This window comes from Erinaceus europaeus, chromosome 3 (genome assembly GCF_950295315.1).
Source record: "Erinaceus europaeus chromosome 3, mEriEur2.1, whole genome shotgun sequence".
NCBI lineage: Eukaryota > Metazoa > Chordata > Mammalia > Eulipotyphla > Erinaceidae > Erinaceus > Erinaceus europaeus.
Window position 1 is genome coordinate 55244438 of NC_080164.1, and position 18816 is coordinate 55263253.

Sequence of the window (18816 nt, forward strand, 5' to 3'; positions counted from 1 at the left end):
TTTTTCACCCCCCTATTCTTCATATTTTATAGATGGTATTTGTATCTTTGGGTGCACCAAGGAGAGAACGTAAAGGAGAAGGTGTTCAACTGCCAGCATCCTGTCTACCACCCCCTCAGAAGGACAACATTCCAATGCTTTTGCTTTTACAAGAACCTCATTTGACTGCCCTGTTTGATTTATTAGAAATGCTTGCATCATTTAAACCACCCTCAGGAAAAGTGGCAGTAGAAGATAGTGAGGTGATTATATCAGTTTTCATTTTTACTGTCTGTTGTATGCTCTCCCCCTGCCAAGAAAATTGGTTCAGTCCTGCTAGTTTCGCGGGCCCGCTTGTCCCCGCCCCAAAGAACCCCGAGAGGGTTCCAGAGTTCCAGAGTTGGAGATTTCTTGGCGCCGCCGCGAGAGAAGGAGGCAGCAGAGTTCTGTTTGGTGATTAGTTTGGTTTAGTTTATGAATCGTTGTTCCTGAATAAAGAAATACAGCTTCCCTGCCCAGCCGTGTGTCCTCGAGTCTCTGCCCGTGAAGCTAGCCCGGCCAGCTGGAGCCTCCGAATTTTAACAACAACTGTCTTTATCTTTTCTTTCAATTGTGGGGAGGAGAACGTCCTTCACCTGAGGTGAAGAAATGCTGCAGATGTCTTCTTTGTCTACCTCCACTTTCCTTAGTTTCTCTCTGTCAATAAAAAGAAAAATATTTTACTAGGTTTAGTTTTTGGCATATTAAGATTGGTGTGGGCCTATTCAATAAGAGTGCTTGAACCTTAGAGAGTTAAAACAACAACAAAGAAAGTTAAAATAAAAGATTTTGGCTATTGTGGGGGTAGCTAGCATAATGCTTATGCAAAGAGACTCTTATGCCTGAGGCTCCAAAGTCCCAGGTTCAATTCCCCGAACCAGCATAAGCCAGAACTGAGCAGTGCTCTGGTAAAAAAAGATTTTGGCTGTTTGATCTATAGTGTAGGGTCTTTTGATCATAACATAAAATATAGTCACATATACTTTTTTTCTCTTAAAAATCTATTGGGAGTCGGGTGCAGCAGGTTAAGCAAAAGCGCAAGGACCAGCGTAAGGATCCCGGTTTGAGCCCCCGGCTCTCCACCTGCAGGGGGTCACTTCACAGGTGGTGAAGCAGGTCTTCAGGTGTCAAAAAAAGAGAAAAAATCTGTTTCTGTACTGTGTTTAGCCATTTTTAAATTAAAATTTGCTGACCGTCACAGTGTGCACACTTTATACTATTATGCCAGAATTACTAAATTGATTTTTATATAGATATTTGGAAGAAACCTTTGGCATTTTTTTAGATTTTATCATACAGAAAAAATTATTGTGGGGCAACGGTGCATGAGTAAGGACATGGGGTCAACCACCAGGACCCCACTTACAGAGGGGAAGTTTCACAAGCAGACAAGCAGTCCTTCAGGTGTTTCTCCCTCTTTCTGTCTTCCCTTCCTTTTCAATTTCTCTGTGTCTATGCAAAATAAATTTTTGTGACAATGATAATTTATTCCCTGGAAAATTGCTAAACTGTAAATTTCAGCTTTTTCTGACTTCTAAATTTTTATTATGAGAGAGGTACAGAGAAAGAACCAGAGTATCACCCTTGTACATATTATTCACGGAGTCAAGATCAGCACCTCCTTTTGGGACCAACAGTCACTTCAGTCACTACACCACTTCACAAGGTTCTTAGTCACTTTTGAGGTTGTGCTTTTTGGCAAAGATGTAATAACATTGAGCTTACTATGACTGCAACACTTTTGTAGAGTTCAAATTTAACAAATGATAACTGAAGAAAAATTTGATTTATTTAAAAAAGAGAAACGTGTCTAGTTTTCCCAGATTGAATAAAGGCTTTGTTATTTTATTTATTTCCACAATCTTTTTTTTTTTTTTTTGCCTCCAGGGTTATTCCTGGGGCTTGGTGCCTGCATGACAAATCCACTGCTCCTAGTGGCTATTTTTCCCCTTTTGTTGCCCTTGTTGTTTTATCGTTGTTGTGGTTGTTATTGTTGTTATTGATGTTTTGTTGTTGGATAGGACAGAGAAACCGAGAGAGGAGGGAAAGACGGCGAGAGACAGATAGACACCTGCTGACCTGCTTTACTGCTTGTGAAGTGCCCCCCCCACAGGTGGGGAGCTGGGGTCTTGAACCTGGATCCTTACATTGATCCTTGCGCTTCATGCAATGTGTGCTTGCTTAACCCAGTGCGCTACCCCCCCCCAACCCCCAGGGCTTTGTTATTCTTAGATGTAACTTTCAGAGGAAATAGTTGACTGCATTAGTGAAATTTACTTGAATGATAATATCTAATATTTTCATTTACATCTTAAAACTTCCAAAGAAAGTGGTTTTCCCCCACTAAAGTGTTCAGTATTAAGTGGGAAAACCACTGTTTTGTCTTTGCTGTTTATTTACTGAATAATACATACCATATAACAAAGGGATTACCTCTCTGTTAAAGTAGGACTAAACATATTAGGAAATTTGGAAATTGATCATCTTGGAGAAGTTTGATAATAAACATTTTTTGTCAAAGTTGAACTTTATAAAATTTTATGTTTACTGACCAGTCTTAGTAACCAGATGTTTTTATTTGTGCAGAGCTTAAAATGTGAAGAACTTCATCTTCATGCAGAAAATCTTTCTAGACGTGTATGGGAGTTACTCATGCTTCTTCCTACATGTCCGAATATGTTGATGGCATTCCAGAATATCTCAGATGAACAGGTAAGCACACAAAATCTTTTCAACACTGGGATAACTATATAGTAATTTACTTGACTATCAGTAATGTGTAGAATTGATGTTTACCCAGATTTTCCTTAATGGGCAAAATATGCTAGGCTATTTTTTTATTATTAACATAGTGCCTAAATTGAGGCTGTCATGCCATGCTCATTACCCCGACCACCTCTCCTGCCCAATATTAGGATAGTTTTGAAAGGGGAAACATCGTGAACATAATAGAGATCACGTAAGTGTGGGGAGGAGAATAGCACACCTTCCCTCATCTTTGAGTTCTTATTGCTAACCTTATGTCGGGGATTGAACTTTATGCTTGTGGACATTCTGCTACTGATCCACCTTTGTAGCCCAAAATGCCAGTTAATTCATTTCTTGTTAATTAGTTAAAAAAAAAAAAGAAATTGAGAGGAAGTGGGGAGTTAGGGAGAAACACCTGCAGACCTGCTTTACCCCTTGTGAAGCTTTTACCCCACAGCTGGAGAACAGGGACTTGAACAACTATCATTGCACATGGTAATGTCAGCTCTTTACCAGGTGTACCACCACCTGGGACCCAGTTTATTCTTAAAAGATTTATTTAGACCCTGGGTCATACTCCCAGAGGGTTAAAGAATAGGAAGTACACGTTACTATGCACAAAAACCGGATTCAAGCCCCCAGATCCCACCTGCAAGGGGAAAACTTCACGAAGATGAAGTTGTGCTGCAAGCATCTTTTTCACTTTCCCTCTATAAGCCCCACTCCTCAATTTCTCTGTTTTATCAAACACTTAAATAAATAACCCTGCCCTTCCCCTCTCAGAGTTTCTATGGCCTATCAAATAATAAAAGAAGATAAAGTAGGTGGTCACTAGGAAGAGTCGTAGTGCAGGTACTCTAGCCATACGCTGGTGGCAAAAAAAGGGTAGGGTGAGGAGACACCACAATACTACTCTAAGGATTATGAAACTTCTTCCCTGCTGGTGCTCCCATGTAATAGCCAGGTCCTCACATAGGGTACTACATATATTCTATTGGGTAAGCCACCTCCAGGCCCCCTAAAATTAATTCTTTTAAAGCTACTTAATAATAACAATATCCTAATATTAAGCTAATGGTTGTCTATGATTTAGCACTTCAGTATAGGATTTTAGAAGGTCATAAAATTTTTAGAAGTGGAAGGAAAAAAAAAGGACCTGGAAAATAGTTAACAGTAGCTCAAATAATATTTGTCATTGAAGTACATTAAATACGAATAACTTAATTTCATAAGCCAAAATAAATAATTTAAATTAGTGTTACTTGCATGTGGCTTTTACATAACTAGCTATAGTACACTCTTAAGATTTTAAGTGTACCTTTATGTTCTGGAAAGTTTACATGTTCAAGTGGTCTGTAATATTCTACATTAAAAAATTATAAATCACTGTGTTTTAGAATATTAACAAATTACAGTCCCCCCCATCCTATATTAATTTTATTTAGTAAAACTTAGTGAACTATCAACTAGTGTAATAAGTCAACTGATGGAGCATTGAACTTTCATGCCTTAGTTTTCTGATTTGAGCCATGACACTGCATGTACCAGAGTGGTGCTTTGGCTTGTCTCTCACTCTTCTGCTTCCTGTGAAACTGTCTCATATGTAATAAACAATCCATTATAATATTTAATGTATTGGCATTTTAACTATCGTTACTATAACTTACCTAAATGGTCTTAACATACTGAACGTATTTCACTGTTTATACTGTAAATTTTTATGCAGTATTTGTTTCTTTGAAATTTTTCCTTTTTGAGGTTTCCTTATTATCTACATTCAGATGTGTTTTTCATTTTTTAATTTAAGAGTAATGATGGACTTAATTGGAAAGAACTTCTCAAAATTAAGAGTGCTCACAAATTATTATATGCCTTGGAAATTATTGAAGCTCTGGGAAAACCTAACAGAAGAATAAGAAGAGAGTCAACGGTATTGCATTTCCATTATTTTCATATAATGTTTGTATTCTCTCTGGACCAAAATTTCAGTGTGTCATATATTTTAATTCTAGGATATTTTCTCCAGTCACCCTCCTTGATTTACTTCTTTTTGTCATCTCTACAGGGTAGTTACAGTGATCTTTACCCAGATTCAGATGACTCAAGTGAGGATCAAGTGGAAAATAGTAAAAATTCCTGGAGTTGCAAGGTTTGAACATGGGTTTTGCAGTATGTTGATAGAAATAAGTTATCCTGGGTGGTGAGTAATGATGCACATGGTTGAGCATACTACCATGTTCAGGGGTTCTGGTTTAAGCCCCCAGTGTCCACCTATAAGGGGGTACACTTCACAGATAGTGGAGAAGTGCTGCAGGTCTCTCTCTCTTCCTCCTTCCCTCCTCCCCATTTTTCTTTGTCCATTTGTGTCTATCCAATGAAGTAATTAGAAAAAGAAGGAACCTTGTTATCTTTGGAGGAGCTGGATGTTGGCAAATTTGGTGAATTATACATGTTGCAATGTACAAAAACCCTGATTCAAGACACTGGTCTACATCTTTGTAGATGCTTTGGAAGGATCTTTGGGAGGATGCTTTGGAAGTGGTGAAGCCCAGTTGCAGATGTCTTCCCCTACCCCCTTACCCCCTGTCTCCCATTTCCCTTTGAATTTTTCTGTCTCTATCCAAAATAAGTAAATGAAACTGAATAAAATTAGTTTATCTTTAATTTTCCAAAAACTGGTGCCATAAGAGCTTTTTAAACTGATTTACTGTGATATAGAGCATAGTTTTAAAAATGTGTTTTACTCTAAGTCACAGAAATAAGCTGAGATGATTAAATATCTTGGGGCTTTGCATTGTCACAACCCCACCGCTCCCAGCGGACTTTATTCTTATTTGAACACAAATAGAAACAGAGAGGGTGAGAAATAAAGATAAGAGATATCACAGCACTGCTTCATAGCTTGTGAAGCTTTTTTTTTTTTTTTAGCATACTGTTTTCATGTGGTTGAACCCAGGTCTTGAGCAACTGTGCATCTGCCTGCAAGCTACCTCCTGGCTCAATACAGATTTTGTTTTTTCTCTATTAGAATACTACTAGGAAATCCCAGTGTGTTGGTCTAATTAGTTAATGGCATAGTTATGTTTTTGCAAGAATCCTGAGAATCATTTAACAAATTCTTAATAGGATTTGTTCTATTCTGTTTTTATAGAGGTTGTTTCTCAAGTTAAAATTCTAGATGAAAGATGTAAAATTTTACTCACACCTATATACAGGCACATAGTTTCAGATTCAAAAAGCAGATATTCACTATATAATTTAGCTGCTTCTTCCCATTGCTCTGAAAATTTCTTACAGTTTGTTGCTGCTGGAGGACTCCAACAGTTATTAGAAATTTTTAATTCTGGAATTTTGGAGCCTAAGGAACAGGAATCTTGGACTGTGGTAAGTGAAATTCACTGTTTCAGCCAATCACAATAGTTATTACCTTATTTGAAGTTCTTTTTCTCAATTTAGCAGCTAACTTTTTTCTACTTTGTTGTATATGTTATGTATAGGCTGGACTAATTAATTATGCAGCTAGGAGTTCTGAATCAGCATTTGTTTAAAATGCAAATGCCACAGTTAGATTACAAACTGTGTAATTTATGCACACCTTTTAAAATTTTTTAAATTATGTTTATTAGAGATACAGTCAGGGAGAGATAGGATGGTGGAGATAGAGAGGGAAAGAGACAGAGATAACACCTCAGCACTCCTTCACCACTTGTGATGCTTTCCCCCTGCAGGTTGGGCTGGGAGCTTGAACCTGGGTCCTTAAGCATTGTAACATGCCCTCAACTAGGTGCGCCACCGCTTGGCCTCATAAGCAACTTTTAAACTAGAGTACATATTTGTGTTGTCATATCTTAACATTTGCTTCAATTTTTTTTATGACAACTTTTGCATTGTTTTGATCATTTCTTTATAAATATTTTATTGGATAGAGATGTACAGAATCTAGATGGAAGAGGGGGAGGGAGGGACCCTGACAGAGATCTGCAGCACTGCTTCACAACTCATAAAGCTTCCTCCCTACAGATGGGGACTAGGAAATTGAACTTTTGTCTTTGAGTATTGCAACATGTACTCTCTACCAGGTGTGCTGCTGCCCAGCCCCTTGACGATTTCTTTTATAGGACACTACTGAAAATATGTCTGCAGACCATTTATGACTTATGTGCAATGAAATACAAAAATTGCTGGTAATTCTATATAGTTACACCAATTGAGCATTATTTTAAAATTTATTGTATTTTTTAAAGTTATTGATTCAAAATATAATTGAAGTTAAAAAAAATGGTCCTTTACCACTGCAAACTCTGAACAACCACTGTTGTTTAACTCTGAGAAAAGCATACTGACTGGGATTATTTAATTCCTGACTTACAGCAAAGTAGTGTTTTCAAATCTTGCACTCCTGTGTTAATTTTTCAATATTGATTATATTTTTAAGAATTACCTTAAAATGTATTATCAATTTATTGGATTCAGGCATTATCAATGTGCTATCAAGTTCTAACTTGACAAAATGGTTATTGAAAGAAAATATATTTCAAAATACGCTTCTGTCAAGATCTGTTACCACTGGATTCAGATATTTTTTTCCATAGTAGATTTTCTCATTTAGAATAAATACATGTGCTATCATTATTTCTTTAACTATCTTAATTCCATTTTTGTTTGTTGCTATTTATTTAGTTATTTTGGTCATTACTAGGGCTTAATTGCTTTCCTCCAGATTGAAAGACAGAGGAAAAGATAGCTGTGATTGGTTCAGAGTTTCGAAGTCTTTTGCAAAACAACCAAGCACACAGTTCTAATGAGCTGTCTTGCTGGATATTGGCAGTGCTGAGGATCTTATGTGACATCTCTCACTTGAAAGCCTTGTGTGCACATAATCTCTTTTAAGACCTGAAATTGTGTATTACTTTAACGAGTTATCAATAATAAAATGGTACTAACCTGTTACATATTATAGTCTGACTAAAGCCAAGATATACCATGCATGTCTGAGATAAATTATTAATGACATGGAGGGAGAACACAAAATGAAACATGAATTGGGCATGGTGAAAAAAATGCTGCAGGTGTCTGTCTCACTCTATCTCCCCCTCTCCTCTCAGTTTCACTCTGTCTCTATCAATAAATAAAGAAATATAAAATATTTTAAAAGAAGAGATCTGATTTTGGGGTTCGGGCGGTGGCGCAGTGGGTTAAGCGCATGTGGCGCAAAGCGCAGGGACCGGCGTAAGGATCCCGGTTCGAGCCCCCGGCTCCCCACCTGCAGGGGAGTCGCTTCACAGGCGGTGAAGCAGGTCGGCAGGTGTCTATCTTTCTCTCCCCTTCTCTGTCTTCCCCTCCTCTCTCCATTTCTCTCTGTCCTATCCAACAACGAATTGCATCGACAAGGGCAATAATAATAACCACAACGAAGCTACAACAAGGGCAACAAAAGGGGGAGAAAAAAAATGGCCTCCAGGAGCGGTGGATTCATGGTGCAGGCACCGAGCCCAGCAATAACCCTGGAGGAGGAAAAAGGAAAAAAAAAAAGAAGAAGAGATCTGATTAAACCTATAGCTATAAGATAATGAATCGGGGAAAAAAAGGGGGGGTGATGTTACACCTGGTTAAGTGTACACAAGGACCCAGGTTTGAACCCAAGATCCCAACCTGCAACGGTGGGGGGGGGGGAGAATCTTCATAAGCAGTCTCATATCACTTTTCATTTTAGCTTCTTTAGGAGCAATAGCTTTGTAGTCTTTATGAAAACTTTTTTTTTTTTTTTTAAGCCACAGCTTTACTCGGCTTTTATTATGGTTTGTCTTTTTTTGTCATTATTTTTCTTTTTGTTTTTATTTTTTCCTAGTCTTAATCTCTTTTGCTTGTCTCTACTCTCATCTTTTTCTCCTTATTGCTAGTTTTGGGTTTAGTTTTGTTGTTGTTCCTTTCATTGTACAATTGGATTATTTACTCTGCGAACCTTTTCTGTCTTTAATTTTTTATATACTTTATTTTATTTTACTTATTACCCCAGCACACTGCTCAGATTTAGCTTATGATGTTTCCAGAGATTGAATTTGGGACCTTTTGTGCCTCCATGATGAAGTTTTATTTGCATAACTATTAAGCTATCTCTCCAGCCCCCTTTCTGTCCTTTTAATTTACTTTTTTGCTATGATTGTTCATACTAACACAACTTATTTTTTTGTTGATGTGTTTGCTCATATCTTGGATTCACTCTCTTTCCTTTGTTTGTTTTAATAAAAAGATGTTAGGCTTTAACAGTTACCTTTCTTTGGCTTATTTATGTATTCATTTATTTATTTTCCAGAGTACTGGTCAACTCTGGTTTATGGTTTGATACCTTGACTTGTTAGCCTTAGGCATGAGATTTTTTGCATAACTATTATATTCTTTCTCCTGCTTCTGGTTGATTTTTTTTTCTAGGTAATGTGTTTTGTATGGCAGAATGTCACTTAATTCATAGCCTTTTTCATTTTGTTGACAGTGTCTTTGAAAATATTTTTTTTGAAAATTTAACTAAATTTGTATCTTGCTCTACAATTTTTTCCCAAAGTCCAAATAATATTTTCCTATAAGTTTTAGTTATATTTTGCATTTTTTAGTTAACTTGTATATGTAGAGCAAAGTTGAAGTTTTCATTTTTTATAACCATTCAATATTGCTGATCTGTTAATAGGACTTTTTATTTCCTCACTGAATTTTGTTGGTGCCTTGGAAATAAATTCTACACTATTGCTGTTAGTAAGAGAAGGTTACAGTTTCCTGTTGTATAGGGATAACTATCCTACTTGGTTGTGGTACTATAAAAGCAGGAAGATAGGGGTCCTGGTCAAGCACACACATTATAGTGTGCTAGGACACAGGTATAAGTCCCTGGTTCCCACTTGGAGGGGGGAACACTTCACAAGTGGTGAAGCAGCACTGCAGGTGTCTGTCTCTCCCCCTCTCTATCGCCTCTTCTCTCAATTTCTTTGGTTTATTAATTTTTTTCAACTTCTTTGTTTTTATCCAATAATAAATAATAAAATTTAAAATAAAATAAAATCTGGACAAAGATTATTGAAACGAAAACTTTGAGACTCATATATAAATGTTATTCTAACTCATTTGTAGAACATATTTTATGTTTATAAATTTATAGGGCATTATTTATAAGCTCTGGTTATGATGTACTGGGGATTGAACCTGATACCTTAGAGCCTTGGGCATAAAATTCTTTCAAGGGCATTTTGTGGCTCACATGCTGGAGTGTACATCTTACCATGAACAAAGACGTGGTATGGGTTGCAACCCCAAGGCCCTCCCTCATTATGTATAATTTTCATGCTTTCATGACAGCAGTAGCTGTTTATTAAGTGCACCTTCTTAGTATCTTGGTATTTTCTTCATTTTTATTAGATAAGATTGTTGAGCTACTGAATAGCTCACCTGCATAGTGTTCCTTCTTTGCTGTACACATTAGCCAGGCTTGAGCATGGCCTCCACTGCATTGGAGGATTCTTCAGTTCTGTGGTATCTTCCCCTGTCTCTGCTTTTTCTTCTCTTTCCCTCCTTCCCTCTACCATGAAAAGTAAGCCTGGAGCACTGAAGCCCTGGCAATGATAATTAAAAATGTTGGATTCTTAGCTAACCATAATACATAAAAAAGTGTAATATCTGGGGGTCTGGTAGTGGCGCAGTGGGTTAAGCGCATGTAGCACAAAGCACAGGGACCGGCATAGGGATCCCCGTTTGAGCCCCCGGCTCCCCACCTGCAGGGAAGTCACTTCACAGGCGGTGAAGCAGTTCTGCAAGTGTCTATCTTTCTCTCCCCCTCTCTTACCTCCTCTCTCCATTTCTCTCTGTCCTATCCAACAACGAACAGCATCAACAGTGGCAATAATGATAACCACAATGAGGCTACGGCGGCAGGGGCAACAAAAAGGGGGAAAAAATGGCCTCCAGGAGTGGTGGATTCATGGTGCAGGCACCGAGCCCAGCAGTAACCCTGGAGGGGGGGGGGGGGGAAGAAAAAAAAGTGTAATATCTATAGCATATGGATTAAGTACTATCTGTAATTCTTATTTTTTACCTTTTGATTTCATGTTGCATAGTGGCCATATTAAATTAATGAAAATAGAGAAATGACACTTTTCTTCTTATCCACAGTGGCAGCTAGACTGTCTTGCTTGCTTGCTGAAGTTAATATGCCAGTTTGCAGTAGATCCATCAGATTTGGATTTAGCTTATCATGATGTCTTTGCCTGGTCTGGTATAGCAGAAAGCCATAGGAAAAGAACCTGGCCTGGCAAATCAAGAAAGGCTGCTGGTGATCATGGCAAAGGACTTCATATACCAAGATTAACAGAGGTATGGTATAGAAGTTGTTAAATTTTGCAGATGAATTTGACATATGTATTAAGCAAGATTATGTACTTCTGTTTTTACAACAAAAGTGAAGAGATACTCTGGTGCATAAGAAATGCTATCCTCTAAGAAATAGCTACTTTTCGGGGCTAGGTGGTGGTGCGCCTGGTTAAGTGCACATGTTACAGTGCACAAAGACGTGGGTTTGAGCCCCTGGTTCCCTCCTGCAGGGGGGAAGCTTCACATGTGGTGAAGTAGGGCTGCAGGTGTCTCTGGTTCTCTCCCTATCACCACCCTCTCTCTCAATTTCTGCCTGTCTATCCAATAAATAAAGATAATAAAAAAATTTTTTAAAAATAGCTATTTTTCAGAAAAATTTCTTACTGTTCTTTTAAGTTTTTTTTTTTTTCCAGTTTGTTGTTAATTGCCACCAGGTTTAATGCTGGGGATTGATGTCAGCATGATGAATTCACTGTTCCCAGCAGCCATTTTTTCCATTTTTCCCTCCTTTATTTATTTTATAGAACAGAGAGAAATTGTGAGGGGAGGTGGAGACAGCGAGAGACACCAACAGCACAGCTTCACAGCTCATGAAGCTTCTCTGGGTGGAGACCAGGGGGTTGAACCTAGATCCTTGTACATAGTAAAATGTGCATGTATTGATGGGATGCACCACCACCTGGCCCTATCTTAAATTTCTCCCCCCCCCCCATTTTTTATTTTAAGATTAATAGTAGGTTATAAGATGGTAAGGCGTATTTCCTTTTTACTTTTTACTATGGATTCTTTTGTTCGTTGATCAGATAGTTTACGTTCCAAGAACGTGATCTGTAAAAAATGAATTGGGGAAAGATAAATTATCAGTGAAATCTTTTTCTTACTCAGTTATCCTTGAAAACAGCAGCTGACATTATACCTGACCAAGAAACAGCAGCATGTTACAATGTTACTGACAGAACCAGTATTATAGTGAGCTTACTGTTGGAATTAAATTAAAACTCTTAACGTACTTCCTTTTTGTAACTTTCGGAATTATATGGGAAAAGTGACTTCTAGTAGCCAAGTTCTGTGTTTTTTGTTTCCTTGCTTGTTTTTATATATTTAGAGGTGAGAGGGGTGGACAGTACTACTGTGCCATATGTTTTCAGGAATTGTATCAGGGACTTCAAGCTCACAGAAACCCCTGCTTTGCCTATTGAGTTCTTTCTACTAGTATCCATAATCATTAACACCCAGTACAATTAAAGTAGACACATGCTTGGAGAAATCACTCAGTAGAGCAGAAGACTTCATGTTTGATTCCTGGCATTGCCATTATGCCAGAGCTGAGCACTTCTTTTGTGCCATATAAATAAATTCTTTTACATAAATTTATATATTTTTAATTGCTTTATTGTACATACATAACATTTCCACATAACAATACGACCCCCAATAGATCCTCCTCTGCCTTCTTGTTTCAGGACCTGAACCCTCTCCCCCACCCCTAGAGTCTTTTACTTTGGTGTAGTACACCAACTCCAGTTCAAGTTCTGCTTAGAGTTTTCACTTCAGATCTTTTTTTTTTTTTTTTAATTTCGATGAGTGAGATCATCCTATATTCATCCTTTTGTTTCTGACTTATCTCACTTAACATATCTCTGAGCTCCATCCAAGATGCTGTAAAGAACATAAATAAAAATTAATCTTTGGGGCCAGGTGGTGGTGCAGCTGGTTGAGTACACATGTTGTAATGAGCAAGGACCTGGGTTCGAACCCCCATTCCCCACCTGTAGGGGGAAAGCTTTGCAAGTGGGGAAGCAGGATTGCAGATGTTTTTCTCTTTCCCTCTCTCTTCCTTCCTCTCGATTTCTGGCTGTCTAGCTGGTAAATAAATAAAGATAATTTAAAAAATTAACCTTAAACCACAACAGGGCTACAACAAGAAGGGCAAAAAAAGGGGGGGAAATGGCCTCCAGGAGCAGTAGATTCATGAGCCCCAGCAAATAACCCTGGAGGCAAAAAACAAAAAAAAATTAACCTTTAATATTGGGTTGTTAGAAAAGTCATAACAAATTTTTGCATAGCAAAGCATAGAAGCATATGTCATGGACAACTCAGTATTACTATACATTGATTTATATATAGATATATATTACACACATGGAGCTTTATAATATTTGATTTTTCTTTAAAAACATGCAAGTGCTTGCTTATTAAAATTAATTCAGAATATGCTTACCAGTAAATTACATGTTACTTAAGTATTAACAATTAGAGTTCTAGCTTAAAAATGCATTTTGTGTTATACTGTGTTTAATTTTTTTTTAAGGTGTTTCTTGTTCTTGTCCAAGGAACCAGTTTGATCCAGCGACTTATGTCTGTTGCTTATACATATGATAATCTGGCGCCTAGGTATGAAATTTTTATATAGTTTGGGTGTCTATCTGTACTGTAAGTATAATGTTTTAATATTTTCTTTTGAATAAATTAAAACTTAAAAAAGAAATTGTCCAGCAAATTAGTTCACTTGGATAGTGTATGGCTTTGCCAAATGCATGACACAGCCTCAAGGAAGCTTTAGTGCTGTGATCTTTATTTCTCTGCCTCTAAGTAAAATTTAAGAAAGGTATTTTAATTGTCACACCATTCACCTAAAATTCCATATTATCAGCCTTTTGCAATTTATTACATACTCAAGAATATAATTTTATTTATTACAATTATTTAATAAAATTTTATTTATTACATACTCAAGAATACAATTTATTACATACTCAAGAATACAAATTTTTTGTATACCTATGAGCATCCTGAATATTAGAAGCAAGGTTTTTAGATATCATGAGCATTTACATATAAATACTTTGATACATGTCTTCTCAGAGCAAGAACTTTTTAAAATTATCTTTATTAATTAGATCAGGAAGGGGGTAATAGAGTGGGAGAGAGACAGAGAGACACCTGCAGCACTGCTTCACCACTTGTGAAGCTTTCCCTTCTGCAGGTGGGAACTGGGTCCTTGAACCTGCTTCTTTGCATATTGTGATGTACAATTAACTTGGTGCGCCACCAGCTGATTTCCAAAAACTTTTTTCTTTAACTAAAATAAAATATTCAATTTTTGGAGAATTTAGCATTGTTATACTATCTCATATGAATAATACTTTCATTTATTATACTTTTATCATTCACCAATGATTTGCACCTGAATTAAATACAAGTTTGTTTGTTTTCCCAAAACTGGTATTTTTTTTTTAAAAGATTTTTATTTATTTATTCATGCAAAGAGAGAGAGAGAAAGAACCAGCCATCACTCTGGTACATGTGCAGCCAGGGATTGAACTCTGGACCTCATGCTTGAGAATCCAATGAATAGCCACTGCGCCACCTCCTGGACCACAACTGGTATTTTTTATAATCTTATTGTTGAAGGGAAAAGAGGCCAAGGAGGCTCTTCCTTATGGTTTTGGATTCATCATACTAAGCTCAACAAAGAATTGGGGAGACAAGCTTGATTTTCAGGCATATTTCCAGCTTTTATTCAGGAAAACTCAAAGAATGCATATAGGTCTCCTTCCCTCTTCCTCTTTCATCTCAGGTAAGGGAAACAAGATCTGGCAGATTCTCTTCCCTCTCACTGACCAGCAAAAGCAAAGATACCTGGTCAAAAAACTCTGGGTCCCAGTGGAACTTGGGTTCAGGGCCCTCTCTGAGTCTAACCTTTCTTTAAAGTTATCATTTCTTCTTGGTTTATTAGTTGACATCCTCTGACATGGAACTTTTGCTGCTTTAATATCAATTAGTATCATTTAGTATCTTCCTCAGCTTTTAATTTAGTATCAGTTTGTATTCATGAATTTTTTTCACCCAATAAGTTAAAATTTTACTACTATTATTACTTCTCATTTTGCTTACATATATTTGAGGTTATTTCTTCAAGCTTGTTCATATGTCCTTTTGACATGTCCCCATTTAGGGTAGAGCAGAGTCTTTTCTTTTGTTGCTATCACCACAAGATCTTAGCCTGTACTTTTCCTACATAGTTCCTTTCTTTTCTTTTCTTTTTTTAATATTTATTTATTTATTTATTCCCATTTGTTTTATTGTTGTAGTTACTGTTGTTGTTATTGATGTCATCATTGTTGGATAGGACAGAGAGAAATGGAGAGAAGAGGGGGAGATCGAGAGGGGGAGAGAAAGATAGACACCTGCAGACCTGCTTCACCGCCTGTGAAGCGACTCCCCTGCAGGTGGGGAGCCGGGGGCTCGAACCGGGATCCTTATGCCGGTCCTTGTGCTTTGCACCATGTGTGCTTAACCCGTTGAGCTACTGCCCAACTCCCACATAGTTCCTTTCTTTGGTTATTTCTTTCTTTTGTTTTGTTTCAAGTATTGCACTTTAATGGGGGGAGGGGAGACCAACCAGAGCATTGCCTGGCATATATGATGGTGCTGGGATTTAAACCTAGGACCTCTGGCATGAAAATTTTTTGCATAACCATAGGCATTTCTCTGAGAAGTTCTAGTTTCCTCTTAGTGAGGAATTTCTAAGATAAGGCTGATTAGGTGTCAAGGCTATAGGGCACCTGGTTGAGTGCATGCATTACCATATGCAAGAACACATATTTGAGCCCGTTTTACACCTGCATGAACAATAAAGCAGGTCTGCAGGTAGATACCTTTTGTCTCTCTACCTCTCTATCTACTCTTCCCTTCTCTATTTCTTTCTGTCCTGTCTACTAAAATAGGAAGGGATGGAGGAAGGATAGAACATAAGGCCACTGGGAGTGATGGACTTGTAGTGAGGTACAGAGTTCCAGTGATGACCCTGGTGGCCAAATAAAAAAAAGGGGGGGTGATTACTATACTTGTTGCAATTAGTGTTTTTTAGGGTTTTAGTAGACAGAAATGCAGATTGGACTATGAATTTGGACTTGCAAAGTGATTTTATTTATTTGGCCTATATTGAATATTTTTTTAAATAATGGAGAAAAATAGCAATTTAATTATGATACAGGGGGACCTGTACTACAACATTCTTCTTAATATTGAATTCTTTTACTGATCATACAAATACTGTGAAAATATGTGATTAATTTCCACTTATTTCCCATAATGTGATTTCTTTGCATTCCTTTCAAGATGTGGTAAAGGAGAAAATTTCATCATTTCTTACAGCTGAATAGTAGTCCATTTTGTGTGTGTGTGTGTGTGAGAGAGGGGGGGGGGAGGGAGAGGGAGAGACACACAGCTGCCTGTGATTGGTCTTCTGGGTTGTATCTAACTTTGGACTATTAAAAAGAGTGCTTCTTTGAGTATAGATGTACATAGATTTCTTTGGATAAGTGTTTACTTTAGGTAAACCTGTGGAGAGAAGTTGCCATTTCATAGGGTAGGTCCACTTCTCTGTTTTTTTTTTTAATTTTTTAATTATCTTTATTTACTGGATAGAGACAGCCAGAAATCAAGAGGGAAGGGGTGATAAAGAGGGAGAGAGACAGAGAGACACCTGCAGCCCTGCTTCACCACTTGTAAAGCTTTCCCCCTGCAGGTGAAGGCCGGGGGCTCGAACCTGAGTCCTTGCACATTGTAATACATGCACTTACCCAGGTGCTATATAACTATAGAGTGTAGAAGGGTTCTTTTCCCCCATATCCTTGCCAACACTTGTTGCTTTTTTCCATTTTTCACACCTCCATTGTTACTGCTGAGGCTTGGTGCCTACACCATGAATTTACTGCTACTGGCGGTGTTTTTTTTTTCCTTCATTTTATTGGGATGGACAGAAAAAAACTGAGAAAGGAGAGGGAGAGAACTAGACACCAGCAGACCTGCTTTGCTGCTTATGAAGTGTCCCCCTGTATGTGGGTATCTGGGGACTCGAACCCAGCTCCTTGCCTGGATCCTTGAGTTTACTACTATGCCTGGGTCCTTGAGCTTACTACTGTGTGTATTTATCCAGGTACATCACCGCCCGGCCCACTGCTTTATGCTTTATATGACATTCTCACAGGTATAAAATGGTGAAATTGGCATTTGTCTGATAATCAGTAACTTTGAGTATTCTTCCATATGCCTGTTGGCCATCAAATTTTTTGGTGTAAAGATCTTTGTGTTTTAATGATGGTCTCTTTGCTGTGCCGTGTGTGTGTGTGTGTGTGTGTGTGTGTGTGTGTGTGTGTGTGTAATTTTTCCCTCCTTTCCTTTCCCTCTTCTGTTCCTGCTTTTCCTCTCTTACTTGATTTTTTCCTAGAAGAGATACCATAGCACTGCTTCACTGTCTGTCTACTTCCAGAACTCAAATACATTTGACATGAAAAAAGGCATGCACTTTACAAGCTACACTTTTGCTAGGGTTCTAGAGGGGTTTTTTTGTTTTTTTTTTCCTTTTTCCTTTTTTTTTTTCTTTTTAGAAGTTCTATTTTTAAAGTGAAGTAATACATTTTTCATTGAATTTTCCACATGTGAAATAGAGGTGAGATAATATAAAATTTCACCAAAATTTTTTAATGGCACATTAGAAGCTTTTGAATGAACAGTTCCACTATTTTATCCAACTGTTTTTCCCCTTCCCAATGAAAGATACAAGGAGAGAGAAGCAGACAGGACGTAGCACCCTCTCCAACTCACATGTAACTAAACATGAGTACTCTTTGAGGTTTTGCTTATCTTAGCTATTTGGTTTTTGCTATAATAAAATTCAGTAATGATTCTTTGTATAAATTAGAAAGAACACAGGAAAGATAAATAGCTGTTTTAAAAAATTTTCCTTGAATTTAAGTTGTATAGACTTTAAGGGATGTGGTAGTAAATTGAATATTTTAAATAAATTTCTGATTTAATTACTGGTGATGATATGTTTTTACTTTACAGAGTATTGAAAGCTCAATCTGATCACAGATCTAGGCATGAAGGTAAGAGTATCCCAAAATTACTTTTTAGTGTAGATTTATGTATAGACCAAGCCCTTATAATCACATTTTTTTTCCTAATTTTTCTTTAGTTTCACATTATTCAATGTGGCTCTTGGTGAGTTGGGCTCATTGCTGTTCTTTAGTGAAATCCAGCCTTGCCGATAGTGATCATTTACAAGATTGGCTAAAGAAATTGACCCTTCTTATCCCAGAGGTAAGATAAAAAATGAAGGTTAGTAATATTAACTTCACTTTTCTTTTTCTTTTTAATTGATAGAGAAAAATTGAGTGTGTATGGGGGAATGATTTGGGAGACAGAAAGACTCGTTTTTACAGCACTGATTCACTGCTTGTGAACTTTTCCCCTTGTGGGTAGGTATTGGGGGCTTGCGCATAGTAATGTCTCAGTCCCTTTCATATGTTTTCATATTGTTAGGTTCCCCCTAACCCCCACTAAGATTATTGCTGGGGCTCATAGTACCAGCACTATGAATCCTCTGCTCATAGCCATCATTTTTTCCATTTTATTGCATAGGACAGAGATTGAGAGAAGAGGGGAATATAGAGAGGGTGAAAGAGAGACACCTATAGACCTGCTTCACTACTTGTCAAGTGTCCTTTTTGCTTGTGGGGTGCAGGGCCTTGAACCTGGATATTTGCATGGGTTCTTGTGCTTAGTACTATGTGCAGTTAACTAGCTACACCACCACCCAGCCCACCATGCTATTAGCTTTGATAATAGAAAGAGAAATAATGGGAGGAAAGTGGATGTGATTTTAGGAACATAACATGTGGGATATGT

At 37.5% G+C, this 18816-nt stretch overlaps 1 protein-coding gene across 3 annotated transcripts in view; it reads left to right on the plus strand.

The window, feature by feature from the left end:
- Positions 1 to 18816, plus strand: part of USP34 (ubiquitin specific peptidase 34) — a 254078-nt gene that overhangs the window by 139597 nt on the left and 95665 nt on the right. For all 3 annotated transcript variants that reach the window (XR_009548945.1, XM_060187219.1, XM_060187220.1), the window contains exons 29-37: positions 33 to 242; positions 2605 to 2730; positions 4574 to 4696; positions 4832 to 4915; positions 6064 to 6150; positions 10921 to 11121; positions 13430 to 13512; positions 17974 to 18014; positions 18104 to 18228. Coding sequence is in view for 2 of the 3 variants with exons in the window: in XM_060187219.1 (XP_060043202.1) it covers positions 33 to 242; positions 2605 to 2730; positions 4574 to 4696; positions 4832 to 4915; positions 6064 to 6150; positions 10921 to 11121; positions 13430 to 13512; positions 17974 to 18014; positions 18104 to 18228 (1080 nt within the window). In the remaining variant the exon portion in view is untranslated. The remainder of the gene's footprint in view (positions 1 to 32; positions 243 to 2604; positions 2731 to 4573; positions 4697 to 4831; positions 4916 to 6063; positions 6151 to 10920; positions 11122 to 13429; positions 13513 to 17973; positions 18015 to 18103; positions 18229 to 18816) is intronic.